Source organism: Saccoglossus kowalevskii, chromosome 2 (assembly GCF_978046115.1).
Source record: "Saccoglossus kowalevskii chromosome 2, keSacKowa6.1, whole genome shotgun sequence".
NCBI lineage: Eukaryota > Metazoa > Hemichordata > Enteropneusta > Harrimaniidae > Saccoglossus > Saccoglossus kowalevskii.
In genome coordinates, this window is record NC_140642.1 from 27,923,403 (window position 1) to 27,943,958 (window position 20,556).

The 20,556-nt window shown below is 37.2% G+C and overlaps 1 protein-coding gene across 1 annotated transcript in view; it reads right to left on the reverse strand.

Moving 5' to 3' along the window:
- Window positions 1-1,183: 1,183 nt before the first annotated feature.
- Window positions 1,184-20,556, reverse strand: part of LOC100372888 (potassium channel, subfamily K, member 16-like) — a 34,563-nt gene continuing 15,190 nt past the window's right edge. Inside the window, exons 2-4 of the mRNA XM_085493943.1 lie at window positions 17,050-17,959; window positions 11,314-11,658; window positions 1,184-3,429 (exon numbers count right to left, since the gene is read on the reverse strand). Coding sequence (XP_085350069.1) covers window positions 3,071-3,429; window positions 11,314-11,658; window positions 17,050-17,353 — 1,008 coding nt within the window. The 5' untranslated portion in view covers window positions 17,354-17,959 and the 3' untranslated portion in view covers window positions 1,184-3,070. The remainder of the gene's footprint in view (window positions 3,430-11,313; window positions 11,659-17,049; window positions 17,960-20,556) is intronic.

Sequence of the window (20,556 nt, forward strand, 5' to 3'; positions counted from 1 at the left end):
TGTGTCAATTGTTTTTATAAATGGTAGTGAATATAATGCTAACCAGCAATCTATTTGTACATTCAATGTCAAGGTGAAATACAGTTCAGATCTTGGTGGTATACAATAAAATTCTACAAGATTTTTCGTAATATTTCTAGTGTTACAATCATTTAAATGAACATTAATATTACCTATTTGCACCTGTATAATTTCTTCAGTTATTTCAAAATTTTGTAGTTTCTTTCTGTTTACATTAGTTTTCCATTCATGTGGAATGGCATTGATAATGCCAAACCATCGTAACATTGAATTCTGTGGGATTCCATTCTGTAATAAGTCCTTCCATGTCCTTAATTTTACAGGAGTTTTAAAAAGTTGTCCCACATATATTATTTCCCTTTCTACAAATTCTTTGAAAAATATTGATTTTCCTGCAAATAGGATTTTTCATTATTCCATATTATCTGCTGTAATTCATTTGGTTCTTGTTCAATTGACATTTTTGTTTTAATTTTAGTCCATTCATTTAGCATTGATTCAAGGCTTCTCGACACCCTTATATTAAATTTTTTCAGGTTGAAATTACATCTCAAAAGAAAGTGAATGCCTCCAACTTTTTCAAGCTGCTTGTTGAAAATTGTTTTTCCAAGGATGACCTATATTTTTATCACACATCCTCCTTAACCAATTAATACGCTGAGCTGTATAAATGGCGTTAACATCTGGCATTGAAATTCCCCCTTTTTCAGTTCTACCAATCATTGTTTGTCTAGCTATTTTTTCTGGACCCTTCCATATTATAAATTCAAAATAGCCAAGGCTTGGGGATTTGTATACAGTAATCCAAAAAAAATAAATTCCACACTTGACAGTTTTTCTTTGTTTTATGGAGGGGATAACTGCGCATTTGTTTTGGCACATGACAGCCAAGTATTGTGAAAACAGGAAATCAACAATGACGAGAGACATTCGCTAAATCAACATTTCGCTATTACGTCGTTTCACCACAATTCGCTAAAATTTCATGTCGCTTTTTTAACATGTTTTACATTACATAATTGGTGTGAGCCACCATCAACATGTCAGGAGTGCTTGTTAAGGTCAGTCTCTTTGTTCAAAGCTGTCCAAATACATTAGATCATGTCAGCTAGCAGTGGTGTAACATGAGGTGCAGTAAATATGAAACAGATTGCAATTGCAATTGTCAGGCACATTATGAATATTTTATTACAATTTGTAAGCACAAATATCTCACTATTTTGAATTACATTTCATTTTCCATCTTTTAAAATAGAAAACATATGAGATAATATCCATACTACATGTATCAACTCAAATACCAACAGATAATATCCATACTACATGTATCAACTCAAATATCAACAGATAATATCCATACTACATGTGTCAACTTAAATATCAACAGATAATATCCATACTACATGTATCAACACAAGTATAAACAGATAATATCCATACTACATGTGTCAACTTAAATATCAACAGATAATATCCATACTACATGTGTCAACTTATATATCAACAGATAATATCCATACTACATGTGTCAACTTAAATATCAACAGATAATATCCATACTACATGTATCAACACAAATATAAACAGATAATATCCATACTACATGTGTCAACTTAAATATCAACAGATAATATCCATACTACATGTATCAACTTGAATATCAACAGATAATATCCATACTACATGTGTCAACTTAAATATTAACAGATAATATCCATATTACATGTGTCAACTTAAATATCAACAGATAATATCCATACTACATGTGTCAACTTAAATATCAACAGATAATATCCATACTACATGTGTCAACTTAAATATCAACAGATAATATCCATACTACATGTGTTAACTTAAATATTAACAGATAATATCCATGCTACATGTGTCAACTTAAATATCAACAGATAATATCCATACTACATGTGTCAACTTAAATATTAACAGATAATATCCATATTACATGTATCAACACAAATATAAACAGATAATATCCATACTACATGTGTCAACTTAAATATCAACAGATAATATCCATATTATATGTGTCAACTTAAATATTAACAGATAATATCCATATTACATGTGTCAACTTAAATATTAACAGATAATATCCATATTACATGTGTCAACTTAAATATTAACAGATAATATCCATATTATATGTGTCAACTTAAATATTAACAGATAATATCCATATTATATGTGTCAACTTAAATATTAACAGATAATATCCATACTACATGTATCAACATGAATATCAACAGATAATATCCATACTACATGTGTCAACTTAAATATCAACAGCTAATATACATGCTACATGTGTCAACTTAAATATCAACAGATGATATCCATATTATATGTGTCAACTTAAATATCAACAGATAATACCCATATTATATGTGTCAACTTAAATATCAACAGATAATATCCATACTACATGTGTCAACTTAAATATCAACAGATAATATCCATACTACATGTGTCAACTTAAATATTAACAGATAATATCCATACTACATGTGTCAACTTAGATATCAACAGCTAATATACATGCTACATGTGTCAACTCAAATATCAACAGATAATATCCATACTACATGTGTCAACTTATATATCTACAGATAATATCCATACTACATGTGTCAACTTAAATATCAACAGCTAATATACATGCTACATGTATTGAATCAAATATCAACAGATATTAATTGTGCTACATGCCAACAAAAGTACTTATCATGGGCTTAACTCATTTACTTCTGCCCTTTAGCATTGGAACAAGAGTGTGGAAACACAATTTGCTGGAAATTTTACTAGAAAACTAGTTGCTTTTAATACTTTATAAACCAAGTATAAATTCATTGAGCTTTTCTTTTCACTTTTTCCTTCATGTATTAGTTCTTTGTGTGCTACTTTACTCTATCAAAAGTAAATGAAATTATTTGTAATATTTATTTTATGTAAACTCATATACAAAAATATTATATAAACACTAACATTAGTTACATATTTAGTTTGACAGGGAACAAATGAGTTTTGTCATTTACTCTGGAGGTGGGATGGCATCATGACTTTTCAGGGGGCTACCATTTACACTGTCTTCTTGCATGAGCGGTAGTCCTGCAGTACTGCTAGTATGTGTACTACAACTACTCATTCTTACTGACTCGCTTGACTCAATAATCACATCATTCATCTGTCCATTGTGTGTTTCTGTTTCATCATTGGTCCCATTTTCAACCGGTGGCTTCTTCTCCACCCGTGTGTCTAGGAGCTTAGCTTGAGAACTGATAGTCTCTGCTACCAAGTTGACAATCAGAGCCAAAAATGCAAGTCCAATCATAATCCATATGATTACACATATTCTGTACACAACAGAATACCTTTTTTCTTCATTTGTACCTGAAAAAAGAATTAATAAATTCAATGCAGTTTCAAACTCAGATTAGTTAGTACAGAACTAGCCATCATTACCAATATATAATTAACCACCCTAGACTATGGCAATTAAACCCACATCAGACAATAGAAACATTGCTTTATTGGACAATATATCAACAGTAACTTGTAATACAAAGGCAACATCCTCTAGTTGGGAAATGACAACATTCCTTAGAATGGCAATTAACACCTGACAAAATAGTCAAAACACTCCCTTGTAAAAGAATGTCAACATCCCTTAGTTCAAAATGGCAACATTCCCTGGTTAGACAACAATAAAATACTATTGTTAGACAATGGTTACATTCCCGGTTGAAACAGTGGTAACATACCCTGTTCAAATAATCACGACATCTTCTGGTCAGACAATGGCAACATATTCCCTAAATGGACAATATAACAGTCCCTGGTGAGATAATGGCAACATTCCCTGGTCAGACAATCACATCATCCCCTGGTCAAGTAATGGCAACATTCCCGAGACGAACAATGGCAAGCTCTTAAGGTCATCCAATGACAACCTTCCCTGAACAGACAATGACAATGTTCCCTGAGCAGACAATGGCAACATTCCCTGGACAGACAATTACAACATTCCAGGGACAGACAATGACAACATTCCAGGGACAGACAATGACAACATTCCCTGGACAGACAATGACAACATTCCCTGGGCAGACAATGACAACATTACCTGGGCAGACAATGACAACATTCCCTGGGCAGACAATGGCAACATTCCCTGGGCAGACAATGACAACATTCCCTGAACAGACAATGACAACATTACCTGGGCAGACAATGGCAACATTCCCTGGGCAGACAATGACAAGATTTCCTGAACAGAAAATCACAACATTACTTGGACAGACAATGACAACATTCCCTGGGCAGACACTGACAACATTCCCTGGGCAGACAATGACAACATTCCCTGAACAGACAATGACAACATTCCCTGGGCAGACAATGGCAACATTCCCTGGGCAGACAATGACAACATTACCTGGGCAGACAATGACAACATTCCTTGGGCAGACAATGGCAACATTCCCTGGGCAGACAATGACAACATTCCCTGAACAGACAATGACAACGACAACATTACCTGGACAGACAATGACAACATTACCTGGGCAGACAATGGCAACATTCCCTGGGCAGACAATGACAACATTCCCTGAACAGACAATGACAACATTACCTGGACAGACAATGACAACATTCCCTGGGCAGACAATTACAACATTCCCTGAACAGACAATGACAACATTACCTGAACAGACAATGACAACATTCCCTGGACAGACAATGACAACATTCCCTGAACAGACAATGACAACATTCCCTGGACAGACAATGACAACATTCCCAGGACAGACAATGGCAACATTCCCTGGACAGACAATGACAACATTCCCTGGGCAGACAATGACAACATTCCCTGGACAGACAATGACAACATTCCCAGGACAGACAATGACAACATTCCCTGGATAGACAATGACAACATTCCCAGGACAGACAATGACAACATTCCCTGGACAGACAATGACAACATTACCTGGACAGACAATGACAACATTTCCAGGACAGACAATGACAACATTCCCTGGACAGACAATGACAACATTCCCTGGATAGACAATGACAACATTCCCAGGACAGACAATGACAGCATTACCTGGATAGACAATGACAACATTCCCAGGACAGACAATGACAACATTCCCTGGACAGACAATGACAACATTACCTGGACAGACAATGACAACATTTCCAGGACAGACAATGACAACATTCCCTGGACAGACAATGACAACATTACCTGGACAGACAATGACAACATTACCTTGGCAGACAATGGCAACATTCCCTGGGCAGACAATGACAACATTCCCTGAACAGACAATGACAACATTACCTGGACAGACAATGACAACATTCCCTGGGCAGACAATGACAACATTCCCTGAACAGACAATGACAACATTCCCTGGACAGACAATGACAACATTCCCTGGACACACAATGACAACATTCCCTGGACACACAATGACAACATTCCCTGGACAGACAATGACAACATTCCCTGGACAGACAATGACAACATTCCCTGGACAGACAATGACAACATTCCCTGGACAGACAATGACAACATTCCCTGGACAGACAATGATAACATTACCTGGACAGACCATGACAACATTCCCTGGACACACAATGACAACATTCCCTGGACACACAATGACAACATTCCCTGGACAGACAATGACAACATTCCCTGGACAGACAATGACAACATTCCCTGGACAGACAATGACAACATTCCCAGGACAGACAATGACAACATTCCCAGGACAGACAATGACAACATTCCCTGGACAGACAATGACAACATTCCCTGGACAGACAACGACAACATTCCCTGGACAGACAACGACAACATTCCCTGGACAGACAATGACAACATTCCAGGGACAGACAATGACAACATTCCCAGGACAGGCAATGACAACATTCTCTGGACAGACAATGACAACATTCCCTGGGCAGACAATGTCAACATTCCCTGAACAGACAATGACGACATTCCCTGGACAGACAATGACAACATTCCATGGGCAGACAATGACAACCTTCCCTGGGCAGACAATGACAACATTACCTGAACAGACAATGACAACATTCCCTGGACAGACAATGACAACATTCCCTGCACACACAATGACAACATTCCCTGGACACACAATGACAACATTCCCTGGACAGACAATGACAACATTCCCTGGACAGACAATGACAACATTCCCTGGACAGACAATGACAACATTCCCTGGACAGACAATGACAACATTCCCTGGACAGACAATGATAACATTACCTGGACAGACCATGACAACATTCCCTGGACACACAATGACAACATTCCCTGGACACACAATGACAACATTCCCTGGACAGACAATGACAACATTCCCTGGACAGACAATGACAACATTCCCTGGACAGACAATGACAACATTCCCAGGACAGACAATGACAACATTCCCAGGACATACAATGACAACATTCCCTGGACAGACAATGACAACATTCCCTGGACAGACAACGACAACATTCCCTGGACAGACAACGACAACATTCCCTGGACAGACAATGACAACATTCCAGGGACAGACAATGACAACATTCCCAGGACAGACAATGACAACATTCTCTGGACAGACAATGACAACATTCCCTGGGCAGACAATGTCAACATTCCCTGAGCAGACAATGACGACATTCCCTGGACAGACAATGACAACATTCCATGGGCAGACAATGACAACCTTCCCTGGGCAGACAATGACAACATTACCTGAACAGACAATGACAACATTCCCTGGGCAGCCAATGGCAACATTCCCTGGGCAGACAATGACAACCTTCCCTGGGCAGACAATGGCAACATTCCCTGGGCAGACAATGGCAACATTCCCTGGGCAGACAATGACAACATTCCCTGGGCAGACAATGGCAACATTCCCTGGGCAGACAATTACAACATTCCCTGGGCAGACAATGGCAACATTCCCTGGGCAGACAATGACAACATTCCCTGAAAAGACAATGACAACATTCCCAGGACAGACAATGACAACATTACCTGGACAGACAATGACAACATTCCCTTGGCAGACAATGGCAACATTCCCTGGGCAGACAATGCTAACATTCCCTGAACAGACAATGACAACATTACCTGGACAGACAATGACAACATTCCCTGGGCAGACAATGACAACATTCCCTGAACAGACAATGACAACATTACCTGAACAGACAATGACAACATTCCCTGGACAGACAATGACAACATTCCCTGGACAGACAATGACAACATTACCTGGACAGACAATGACAACTTTACCTGGACAGACAATGACAACATTCCCTGGACACACAATGACAACATTCCCTGGACAGACAATGACAACATTCCCTGGACAGACAATGACAACATTCCCTGGACACACAATGACAACATTCCCTGGACACACAATGACAACATTCCCAGGACAGACAATGACAACATTCCCTGTACAGACAATGACAACATTCCCTGGACAGACAACGACAACATTCCCTGGACAGACAATGACAACATTCCCAGGACAGACAATGACAACATTCCAGGGACAGACAATGACAACATTCCCTGGACAGACAATGACAACATTCCCTGGACAGACAATGACAACATTCCCAGGACAGACAATGACAACATTACCTGAACAGACAATGACAACATTCCCTGGACAGACAATGACAACATTACCTGGACAGACAATGACAACATTCCCTGGGCAGACAATGACAACATTCCCTGGACAGACAATGACAACATTCCCAGGACAGACAATGACAACATTCCCTGGATAGACAATGACAACATTCCCAGGACAGACAATGACAACATTCCCTGGACAGACAATGACAACATTACCTGAACAGACAATGACAACATTTCCAGGACAGACAATGACAACATTCCCTGGACAGACAATGACAACATTCCCTGGATAGACAATGACAACATTCCCAGGACAGACAATGACAGCATTACCTGGATAGACAATGACAACATTCCCAGGACAGACAATGACAACATTCCCTGGACAGACAATGACAATATTACCTGGACAGACAATGACAACATTTCCAGGACAGACAATGACAATATTACCTGGACAGACAATGACAACATTTCCAGGACAGACAATGACAACATTCCCTGGACAGACAATGACAACATTACCTGGACAGACAATGACAACATTACCTTGGCAGACAATGGCAACATTCCCTGGGCAGACAATGACAACATTCCCTGAACAGACAATGACAACATTACCTGGACAGACAATGACAACATTCCCTGGGCAGACAATGACAACATTCCCTGAACAGACAATGACAACATTCCCTGGACAGACAATGACAACATTCCCTGGACACACAATGACAACATTCCCTGGACACACAATGACAACATTCCCTGGACAGACAATGACAACATTCCCTGGACAGACAATGACAACATTCCCTGGACAGACAATGACAACATTCCCTGGACAGACAATGACAACATTCCCTGGACAGACAATGATAACATTACCTGGACAGACCATGACAACATTCCCTGGACACACAATGACAACATTCCCTGGACACACAATGACAACATTCCCTGGACAGACAATGACAACATTCCCTGGACAGACAATGACAACATTCCCTGGACAGACAATGACAACATTCCCAGGACAGACAATGACAACATTCCCAGGACAGACAATGACAACATTCCCTGGACAGACAATGACAACATTCCCTGGACAGACAACGACAACATTCCCTGGACAGACAACGACAACATTCCCTGGACAGACAATGACAACATTCCAGGGACAGACAATGACAACATTCCCAGGACAGACAATGACAACATTCTCTGGACAGACAATGACAACATTCCCTGGGCAGACAATGTCAACATTCCCTGAACAGACAATGACGACATTCCCTGGACAGACAATGACAACATTCCATGGGCAGACAATGACAACCTTCCCTGGGCAGACAATGACAACATTACCTGAACAGACAATGACAACATTCCCTGGACAGACAATGACAACATTCCCTGGACACACAATGACAACATTCCCTGGACACACAATGACAACATTCCCTGGACAGACAATGACAACATTCCCTGGACAGACAATGACAACATTCCCTGGACAGACAATGACAACATTCCCTGGACAGACAATGACAACATTCCCTGGGCAGACAATGATAACATTACCTGGACAGACCATGACAACATTCCCTGGATAGACAATGACAACATTCCCAGGACAGACAATGACAACATTCCCTGGACAGACAATGACAACATTACCTGGACAGACAATGACAACATTCCCTGGACAGACAATGACAACATTCCCTGGGCAGACAATGATAACATTACCAGGACAGACAATGACAACATTCCCTGGATAGACAATGACAACATTCCCAGGACAGACAATGACAACATTCCCTGGACAGACAATGACAACATTACCTGGACACACAATGACAACATTCCCTGGACAGACAATGACAACATTCCCTGGACAGACAATGACAACATTCCCTGGACACACAATGACAACATTCCCTGGACACACAATGACAACATTCCCAGGACAGACAATGACAACATTCCATGGACAGACAATGACAACATTCCCTGGACAGACAATGACAACATTCCCTGGACAGACAACGACAACATTCCCTGGACAGACAATGACAACATTCCCAGGACAGACAATGACAACATTCCAGGGACAGACAATGACAACATTCCCTGGACAGACAATGACAACATTCCCTGGACAGACAATGACAACATTCCCAGGACAGACAATGACAACATTACCTGAACAGACAATGACAACATTCCCTGGACAGACAATGACAACATTACCTGGACAGACAATGACAACATTCCCAGGACAGACAATGACGACATTACCTGAACAGACAATGACGACATTCCCTGGACAGACAATGACAACATTCCCTGGACAGACAATGACAACATTCCCTGGACAGACAATGACAACATTCCCTGGACAGACAATGACAACATTCCCAGGACAGACAATGACAACATTACCTGGATAGACAATGACAACATTCCCTGGACAGACAATGACAACATTACCTGGACAGACAATGACAACATTCCCAGGACAGACAATGACAACATTACCTGGACAGACAATGACAACATTCCCTGGACAGACAATGACAACATTACCTGGACAGACAATAACAACATTCCCTGGACAGACAATGACAACATTCCCTGGACAGACAATGACAACATTACCTGGACAGACAATGACAACATTCCCTGGACAGACAATGACAACATTCCCTGGACAGACAATGACAACATTCCCAGGACAGACAATGACAACATTCCCTGGACAGACAATGGCAACATTCCCTGGACACACAATGACAACATTACCTGGACAGACAACGACAACATTACCTGGACAGACAATGACAACATTCCCTGGGCAGACAATGACAACATTACCTGGACAGACAATGACAACATTCCCTGGACAGACAATGACAACATTCCCTGGACAGACAATGACAACATTCCCTGGACACACAATGACAACATTCCCTGGACACACAATGACAACATTCCCTGGACAGACAATGACAACATTCCCTGGACAGACAATGACAACATTCCCTGGACAGACAATGACAACATTCCCTGGACAGACAATGATAACATTACCTGAACAGACAATGACAACATTACCTGGACAGACAATGACAACATTCCCTGGACACACAATGACAACATTCCCTGGACAGACAATGACAACATTCCCTGGACAGACAATGACAACATTCCCTGGACACACAATGACAACATTCCCTGGACACACAATGAAAACATTCCCAGGACAGACAATGACAACATTCCCTGGACAGACAATGACAACATTCCCTGGACAGACAATGACAACATTCCCTGGACAGACAACGACAACATTCCCTGGACAGACAATGACAACATTCCCAGGACAGACAATGACAACATTCCAGGGACAGACAATGACAACATTCCCTGGACAGACAATGACAACATTACCTGGACAGACAATGACAACATTCCCAGGACAGACAATGACAACATTCCCTGGACAGACAATGACAACATCCTTTTGATGGGCTATCAATTGATGCATGTTATAATTGTCTTACCTATAACATAGTCACCAAATCCAATAGTGAACAATGTAATAAAACAATAATACCAAGATGTATGCATGTCCCAGTCTTCCACTGCTGAAATAATAATACTAGGTATAGTCACAAAACATATCAATCCAATAGAAATTAAAAATATCAAATAAAGATGACGAGCTATCTTTGGATGTTCTCTCGCCCAGTTGAACTTCTTGACTCTGTCCTCCAATTTTCTTGCTGGTTTGCCCAATTTCACTCCAATCTCAGCCAGTATCACAAGGCACAATGGGATACCAATTGAAGCAAAGACAATACAAAACGACTGACCACTTCTAGTCTCAGGTGAAATATTACCATAACCTAAAAACGAAACAAAATATGTCAAAATAAAATTCAAAAATAAATAAATAATAACATTTAACAAAAATGTGTTTTAATCATGGGCAATTTACAGACAACATGGATAGGATGCAGTGACAGGTATATGACTATTATGGAGGGGATGCAGTAACACATGTACAGATAATAAGGAGAGGGTGCAGTAGGCAGATAATATGAAGGGATGCAGTAGAGAGATGTGCAGATAATATGAAGGGATGCAGTAGAGAGATGTGCAGATAATATGGAGGGGATGCAGTAGAGAGATGTGCAGATAATATGGAGGGATGCAGTAGAGAGATGTGCAGATAATATGGAGGGGATGCAGTAGAGAGATGTGCAGATAATATGGAGGGGATGCAGTAAAGAGATGTGCAGATAATATGGAGGGATGCAGTAAAGAGATGTGCAGATAATATGGAGGGATGCAGTTGAGAGGTATGCAGATAATATGAAGGGATGCAGTAGAGAGATGTACAGATAATATGGAGGGATGCAGTTGAGAGGTATGCAGATAATATGGAGGGATGCAGTAAAGAGATGTGCAGATAATATGGAGGGATGCAGTAGAGAGATGTGTGGATAATATCGAGGGATGCAGTAGAGAGATGTGCAGATAATATGTAGGGATGCAGTAAAGAGATGTGCAGATAATATGGAGGGATGCAGTAGAGATGTGCAGATAATATGGAGGGATGCAGTAGAGAGATGTGCAGATAATATGGAGGGATGCAGTAAAGAGATGTGCAGATAATATGGAGGGATGCAGTAGAGAAATGTGCAGATAATATGGAGGGATGCAGTAGAGAGGTATGCAGATAATATGGAGGGATGCAGTTGAGAGGTATGCAGATAATATGGAGGGATGCAGTTGAGAGGTATGCAGATAATATGGAGGGGATGCAGTAAATAGATGTGCAGATAATATGGAGGGATACAGTAGAGAGATGTGTGGATAATATGGAGGGATGCAGTAGAGAGATGTGAAGATAATATGTAGGGATGCAGTAAAGAGATGTGCAGATAATATGGAGAGATGCAGTAGAGAGATGTGCAGATAATATGGAGGGATGCAGTAAAGAGATGTGCAGATAATATGGAGGGATGCAGTAGAGAGATGTGCAGATAATATGAAGGGATGCAGTAAAAGCATGTGCAGCAAATATGGTAGGGGTGCAGTGAGGAGCTGTACAAATATCATAAAGGGGAAACAATAATGTGCAGAAAATATGAAGAAGATACAATGACAGAAGTGCAGAGAATATGAAAACTTCTCTCACCTTTTCTGTTGATAGATTATTGAGGTTGGAATATGAGATAATGAAATGGAAGTTGATAAATGCTACTTTATTTCAAATGAAACAAATCTTAAATACATCTAAGACCATTAAGTGGCAATTCACATTGAAGTCACAGAAATACAACCATAATATCAAAAAATGTCATTGAACATGTTTTATTGAATTGCAGAAACAAATAATGTGCATGTGCATCTAAGTGACAAGTTTGAATTTAATCAAGTGAAGAAAAACTAAGTATGTACTATCATCATTCATATGTCATGTCATTCATATATCAGTCATTTTTTGAGTAATGCTGAAGTAATGGCTATCAATAATCCATTATATTTGTATCACGTTTGAATAAAATCGACCCAGGTATGACATAGAAACAACTGATGACAGCAAGAAATTTGGTGACTTTTAGTTTTTGTAGACGAAACTTCATGTGGTTAAATTTCATCTAAATCCAAAAACAATTGAAGAAAATAAATGCTAACTGTCATGTTTTGCAAAATTTAAAACAAAGTCTGTAAAAATGTATCTGAGAAATAAGTAGGACACATCGGAAAAATAAAACAAAATGGCCACCAGTCGTTCACTTTGAATTAAACCATGAAAAAAATGACATGCATTGGTAACCTATCATGAGTAATGGTAATACCAAGCATACATGTACCTGAGAAATGATTTATAATATATAAAAATGGTGTTTTGTTTGAACAAAACTGGCCGAAGTCAAAGATAAACAAAATACAAGCAATAATTGCTGTGGTGAATGTGGCAAGAAATTATGTTAGACAGACAGACAGACAGAAAAAATGGACAAAAAGACAGACACAGATGAAATGCACAGAGGCCCTGTTTCAGAATACGTCATGCAAGACCAAACCTTATTCTATGAGTTTCACAACTTGGTCACTATTATTTACAGTATATTTCAAGTACAAAAGTTACACTTTCAAGTCATTTGATCTATTTAATTTTGAATTTTGAAAAATTATTCTAGTTGTATAGGTTTAATTTGTACGATCATATTGACATTCAGACACAAATTAAATGTAATAATATTAGGTTATTAATAGAATACTGCAAAGTATGCACCAAGACAGTACAGCGGGAGTATCGGCCGACGTGCAGCGGAGGTCAATGTGATGGTGTACTGTCTGAGTGCATATTTTGCAGTATCCTTGTAATGACCATGTTATTATGCATCTTTTCCTCCCAGGAATATATCATGGGAATGCCGAACTCCAAAACGTTTAGAACAAATTTAGTGAACTTCTTTGTGTAAGTCCAATCAAACCTGGGGGCAGCCATGTTTGTTTTTTATTAGACATTTACGCATGTAATCGTTCCATATTAGGAATTTGCGCCTCTTAACATGGTAGGATATACCCAGTGCAAAACCGCAAAATTACAGCGAGCTGTAACTTATGGTGTTACGGTGACAGATGTATAATAATAATAATTAATATTTGACATTTAATACATGTACTACTGAAAACATTTAATTTAGAGTTTTATAAAAACCTGTAATTTTAATCATTCAAAAGAAGTAAAAAATTTATAAAGATAAGGTTGCCATGAGAATGCTGTAAAATTTGTACTCTGGCAGTATGGGATTGTGTCATACACATATGACACTTGAAATGACTCGTATACCTGATAGTGTCACTAACTGTGAGACAACAATTTTCTATATCCCTTCATAATATGAAACAAGTACAAAACATTAATAAATAATTATAATTGTATAGTAAAAAACATTGTAACAAAGTTAGATATATAAATCCATCAAACAATGATGAATAAATGAATTATGGTTTATACAAACATCATTACAAGTTATTAGCTTGTATTTTTATTCATATACATGTATACTACTGTATATTTAAAAATGCATCTCCAATATAAGGGAGGGCGCATAAACCAACAAAACAAGTGCATGTAACAACAAAATTGTATTTGCATATTATAATATATTACCATATTTGCTCTATTTAGCATGCCAAATGACAGGGGATTGTATTTTGTCAAAGTAAGTCATTTCTTAATAACTTAGTATTAATTTTTGTTGAATGTACTATTGGCCAGATGCACTTCTAATAGAACAAATACAGTATCAGTGTAAATGTAGTAGTTGGGGGGTAGAGGAAAATATTATTCATGTTGCCATTCACATTTTAAAATTATTCACTGCAGATAAAAAATACTGCAGTTTAATTGACCAACCAATCTTTAAATGATATGTGATAACATTTCTCAATATCTCAAATACTAACTTTGGAGGTGATCATGTGAATTTGGGGTGATCATATGACTTTGGAGTTGATCATGTGACTTTGGAGGTGATCATGTGACTTTGGAGGTGATCATGTGACTTTGGAGCCGATCATGTGATTTTGGAAGTGACCATGTGACTTTCAAACTTCCAGGATTAACTGATTATGACATATTTGGCAAGTAAAAAGAAATATATGTGATATATATATTTTACGGGAATTGATGGTTTTATTTTAGTGGAAAATCGCCATTTTGACACTATTATAACGCTTTTACCACAGGTTTCTATGGCAGAGATATTATGCAATATCTCAAAATCCAGCCTGGTGACATAGGCTGAAAAAATCATATACTGTTAATAATGGAGTACTTTTTGTTGTTCTAAATTATTTAAAAAATCTGGGTTTTAAAAAGTGTCAAAAAATGCAGTTTTTCTTTAACATTGTGTTCTATGGAATTGTTCTAAAAATAGCAATTTTCAAGAAATATTAGGACACGTTTCTCAAAAAGCATAATGTGAAACACAAAATAATGCTATTTCATTGTACCTTAGGACATTAGCTTCATGATTGTACATAATAAACTAATTAACATTGTCATGCGATTTATGACCAATTTTGTCAAAAATTATGACTAGGCTTCTACCTTAATGCAAATGTTTTTACTGTCAAAAATTTCCCATGATGCAACAGAGTGACAATGGTCCAAAGGCACACATGTTCAGATTCAAAATACTGAAAAAATGTATAAGATTGAAAAATGCTCAGATTTGTAATACTAACAAAAAGAAGGATATGATTGCTCTTTGTATTTGTCAATTGATTTCTTTTTGATGAAACTGGTGACTAATGGCGGATGTGATGGTTTGAGATCATGCAGTTGTAATGGATACTTGAGAGAATTTAAAGAGAGTCCAGTTTCTAATGACAGCGATCTTTTCAGTGGTATTACTTGGGTATTGTTAGGGTGATGTACTTTTTTTGTTAATTTCATGGAAACTAGTTTGACTTGTTTCCATTTCTCTTTTTGTTCATTGTGTATAGCAGTGATGACAACGGCCAGGTAAGACAGACCAAACAGATACCACAAAGCAACCCCAATATCATAAACCCATCTATAATCAGACAAAGATGGATCTTGAGTGGCTACATAATCCCCAAAACCTATGGTTGTCAAGGTGATGAAACTATAGTAATGTGCAATGTAGAAATCCCAGTTTTCCATATACGTGTATATTACAGCTGGTATAACAACAAAAACGATCCACGTAGCAAAGCCAACTGTCAATGTTTGTACACATCGTCTCAACATCCGTGGAGTTTTGGAAGGAAGTAATCCGCTTATAACTTTACACTGTTTACGAAATGATCCTTGCCAATGTTCTCCGATTTTACTAAGTATCCATCCAGTAAATGGAATTCCTATCAAAGCATATGGAATAACAGCGTTCCTACCCCAATACGTGGTTGGTACATGTTTTCCATAACCTGACAAGCATGAGATAGAAATGGGGTATGCAATGAGATGAATTCATAGCATAGCGTAGACTACAATGCGAGAAGAATGTTAGTATTGAGGAAGGGCCAAGGAAAAGTCATGTTAGTATTGAGGGGGGCAAGGAGAAGTCCTGTTAGTATTGAAGGAGGCTGGGTTATAGCCGTTGCTAAAGAGGAATGGATTTGCATAAGAAATCAGCATCATGTGGTGGAAGATTATGCAGCTTTACTTTACGGTAAATTAATCCCATATATAGTTAAAATTAAAATCTTCAATGTCTTAACATTTTGTTATATATAAATATTCTTACCTATAGTTGTGACGACTGTACCAGCAAAGAAGAAAGAACTGCTGAAATCCCAATTGGAAGGATTTGTAGAATTGTTAAATGGAGAGACACCACTCTTATAGGCATACACTGCAGTCATGATAAGCTTCTCTAGCGCCTCATTGTCCACACATGTGTAATTGTCAAGCCAGTCAATCTTTAAGTGACGAATTGAGCTACGAGTATCATCCTCATTGTCTGATTCAAGCAGCATGAATATTACAGCTCCAATTACTAAATACACAATGAATACAACACATAATATTACCATAGTAATACAATGCATGGTTGCAGATTGGCTATTGAATCACTAATCTGGATTACAGTTTACTGCAGATAATGGTTAAGTCACTAATCTGGATCGCAGTTTCACTGCAGATAATGGTTAAGTCATTAATCTGGATCACAAGTTTACTTCAGATAATGGTTGAGTCACTAATCTGGAGCACAGGTTCACTTCAGATTATGTTCGAGTTAAGTCTCTAGTCTGGATCACAGTTTACTGCAGATAATGGTTAAGTCACTAATCTGGATCACAAGTTTACTTCAGATAATGGTTGAGTTAAGTCTCCAGTCTGGATCACAGTTTACTGCAGATAATGGTTAAGTCACTAATTTGGATCACAAGTTTACTTCAGATAATGGTTGAGTTAAGTCTCTAGTCTGGATCACAGTTTACTGCAGATAATGGTTAAGTCACTAATCTGGATCACAGGTTTACTTCAGATAATGGTTGAGTTAAGTCTCTAGTCTGGATCACAGTTTTCCTGCAGATAATTGTTAAGTCACTATGAAGATAATAATCTAATATTGATAGCAGGTATAATCATAAGTCTTCAACATTTAGTATGGAAAGGACCTTCCATTCAGTTCTTGTCGTAATATGTTCACTCTGAAAAAATGTAATTAAAAATATACTATGGTTACTTGCAGCAGATGTGACAATCACACAATGGAAAGCCATCAATACATTTCATTTCAGTTTTAATGTCGAAATAATTAATTGGATATTCTAATGAGTATCATATTTGCTTGATTAATGAAGCGCATATTCAATAGAAGTGAAAATAAAACCAAAATTTTAATTTTTGTGTGCTTAATCATTAAAATATATAATTTGCCAATAACAGTAACTGTGTAATATATGTAAGTGCATATATATGCTACTTATAAAACAAATATGGCATAATCTTCCATAATTGAGAAACAGGAAATTCTGGAGCAATATTTTATTGTCACAAGCTACTGTATAGTTTGGGGCAAACTTTTATTGCTATGTACGCTACTGTCAGGAAAGCAGTCCCAAACAATATGACATATATTTGTTGTATGCTGCAATACAATTACTCTGGTTTGAATGTAATATAGTTGTAAGGATTGTCCTGTTAGCTTTCATTTGATTAGCCATGTGACTTGAGATGAGGTTGCAAATGCTGAAAGTGTATTTTTTCATGGGATTAATTGCTGGAAACCAAAATTATTTGTTCATAGTGCCATAGTAAGCCAGGTTTATGTGTAGTTGTGTGCTTTGTACCACGGCACACTGTTGTAAAGTGTTTGTAGTAAATTGTGAGATATGTCGGTTAATATAAAATAAAGTCTCTATCATGTCTGAAAAAAACATGTCATATATAACTACATTTGTATATGCAAATGAGATTGTAATTATTGATTAGAAAATTTACTCTTACTCTAAATTAACTTTCCAATGATAAATAATTTGTAGGGAATTTCACTGGGAAACTTATAAATGTAAAACACACCAAGTAGAAATAACCCAAATATTGTAACATAGTTATATGAAGTTTCTTTTCTATTGGTCATAGGGTTACATGTGTATATGGCACATATGGTCATTAGTTATGTTGGAGTAATATGGTTAAATATTTATACATGATTTGACTGCAATATTAAAATGAGAAATGATAAAATGGAATGTGTTGGGACATATTTTATCTATTACACAATGTATACCCTAATATTATAATATATGTACATGTACTGTTGTATCTTAATAATAACAACTTTTGGAATACCTTCATCATTTATATTGTATAAATGCAAAAATTCTGTTTAAACAATTTGTTAGCATGATTCAATACTTGTAGATTAGTAAATGTAATACTAAACATCAATTTTACAGTGCTGTTTTCACAGGTCAACACATTTGTTTTACTCCTGGTAATGGTGAATATTTGTTGCGGTGAAATTTAATTCAAATACTGTACACCATTTAATTTTGAAACATAATACAAATATTATACACTAATAGATTTGTCACAATACTATGTGACATACTAGTACGTGAGGACATTTATCTCTTGTGATAAGAAAGGTTACAGCAATATTTTTAATATGACGGAATTAGACTTAACTCCCTAGAATCAAGCATATACTGTATTCACTCGTATTAGCAGTGTATGAGTTTACGCAAATTAAAGGTATTTTAGTGACAAGATAACTGATATTTCAATGATTCAGTATCCAACAAATGTGATTTTTGGAGTAGAAGAGCAAATACAGTAAAACCATCAGTGCTGGGTTAATATGTTAGGTTGCTATGGCTTTCAATAAATAAGACAAAGCAATGTAGTCTAGTTATCTACTCATGCATAAGCAATAATATGAGCATATCCTGTTTTTTGAGTTCAAGCTCATTTAAAAGGTGATGTAATGCATATGCAATGCAACTTCCATTAAGTCATTAAAAACAGAAGATCTACACGTAGAGCATATCAAAATGTTCTCAATTCATTTTTACTTTGTGAAAACATGTGACAAGTATTTTCATTCACTTCATTTTGAATGTAACTAAATTATAAATGTCAATTTTTTGAACAGTTGGAATGAAGCATTTTTATGCTATTATTTTTATCCTGACAGAAGTGAGTCGCTTAGCCTACATTTGTTTAACAATAAATGATCCCCTTACTATTGCCATGGTAACCTAGCATATAAATTAAGTTTACAATGACATAAGCATTCCCCACAGAGCTGCAAATTGATGAAAAGTGGTTTATGCAAAACAGTTTCAAGAATAAAACAGTGAATGTGTGAGCCACAAAGACGAGCTTCAAAAATAAAACAGTGAATATGTAAGCCACAAATGCAAGATTCTAAAGTAAGACAGATATGTTTCTGATGTACAAAATTTCTCATCACAATGTCAAAGAATGAATAGATGGTTTAATAAGCCTTCTATCGATACCAATTTATTCATAATCAGAATTAGTCCATCAACAGAGTATTTTATTCAACCATTTTCTGTATAATGACTTATCTTGACGTTGTACCGTGAATTCAGTAATTGAAATGTAAATGAAATATTCTGCAAAATTCTCTAGGGGAGAAAGTGTCTGCCTGTACTAGGTCAGCCTATTTCACCTGACCCAAATTTTCCTGACCTTTGGACCTTTATTAAACACATAAGTATAGAAAACTAAGATTACTATTATTACAACTAATTTTGGAGATTACTTGTTCTGTGAT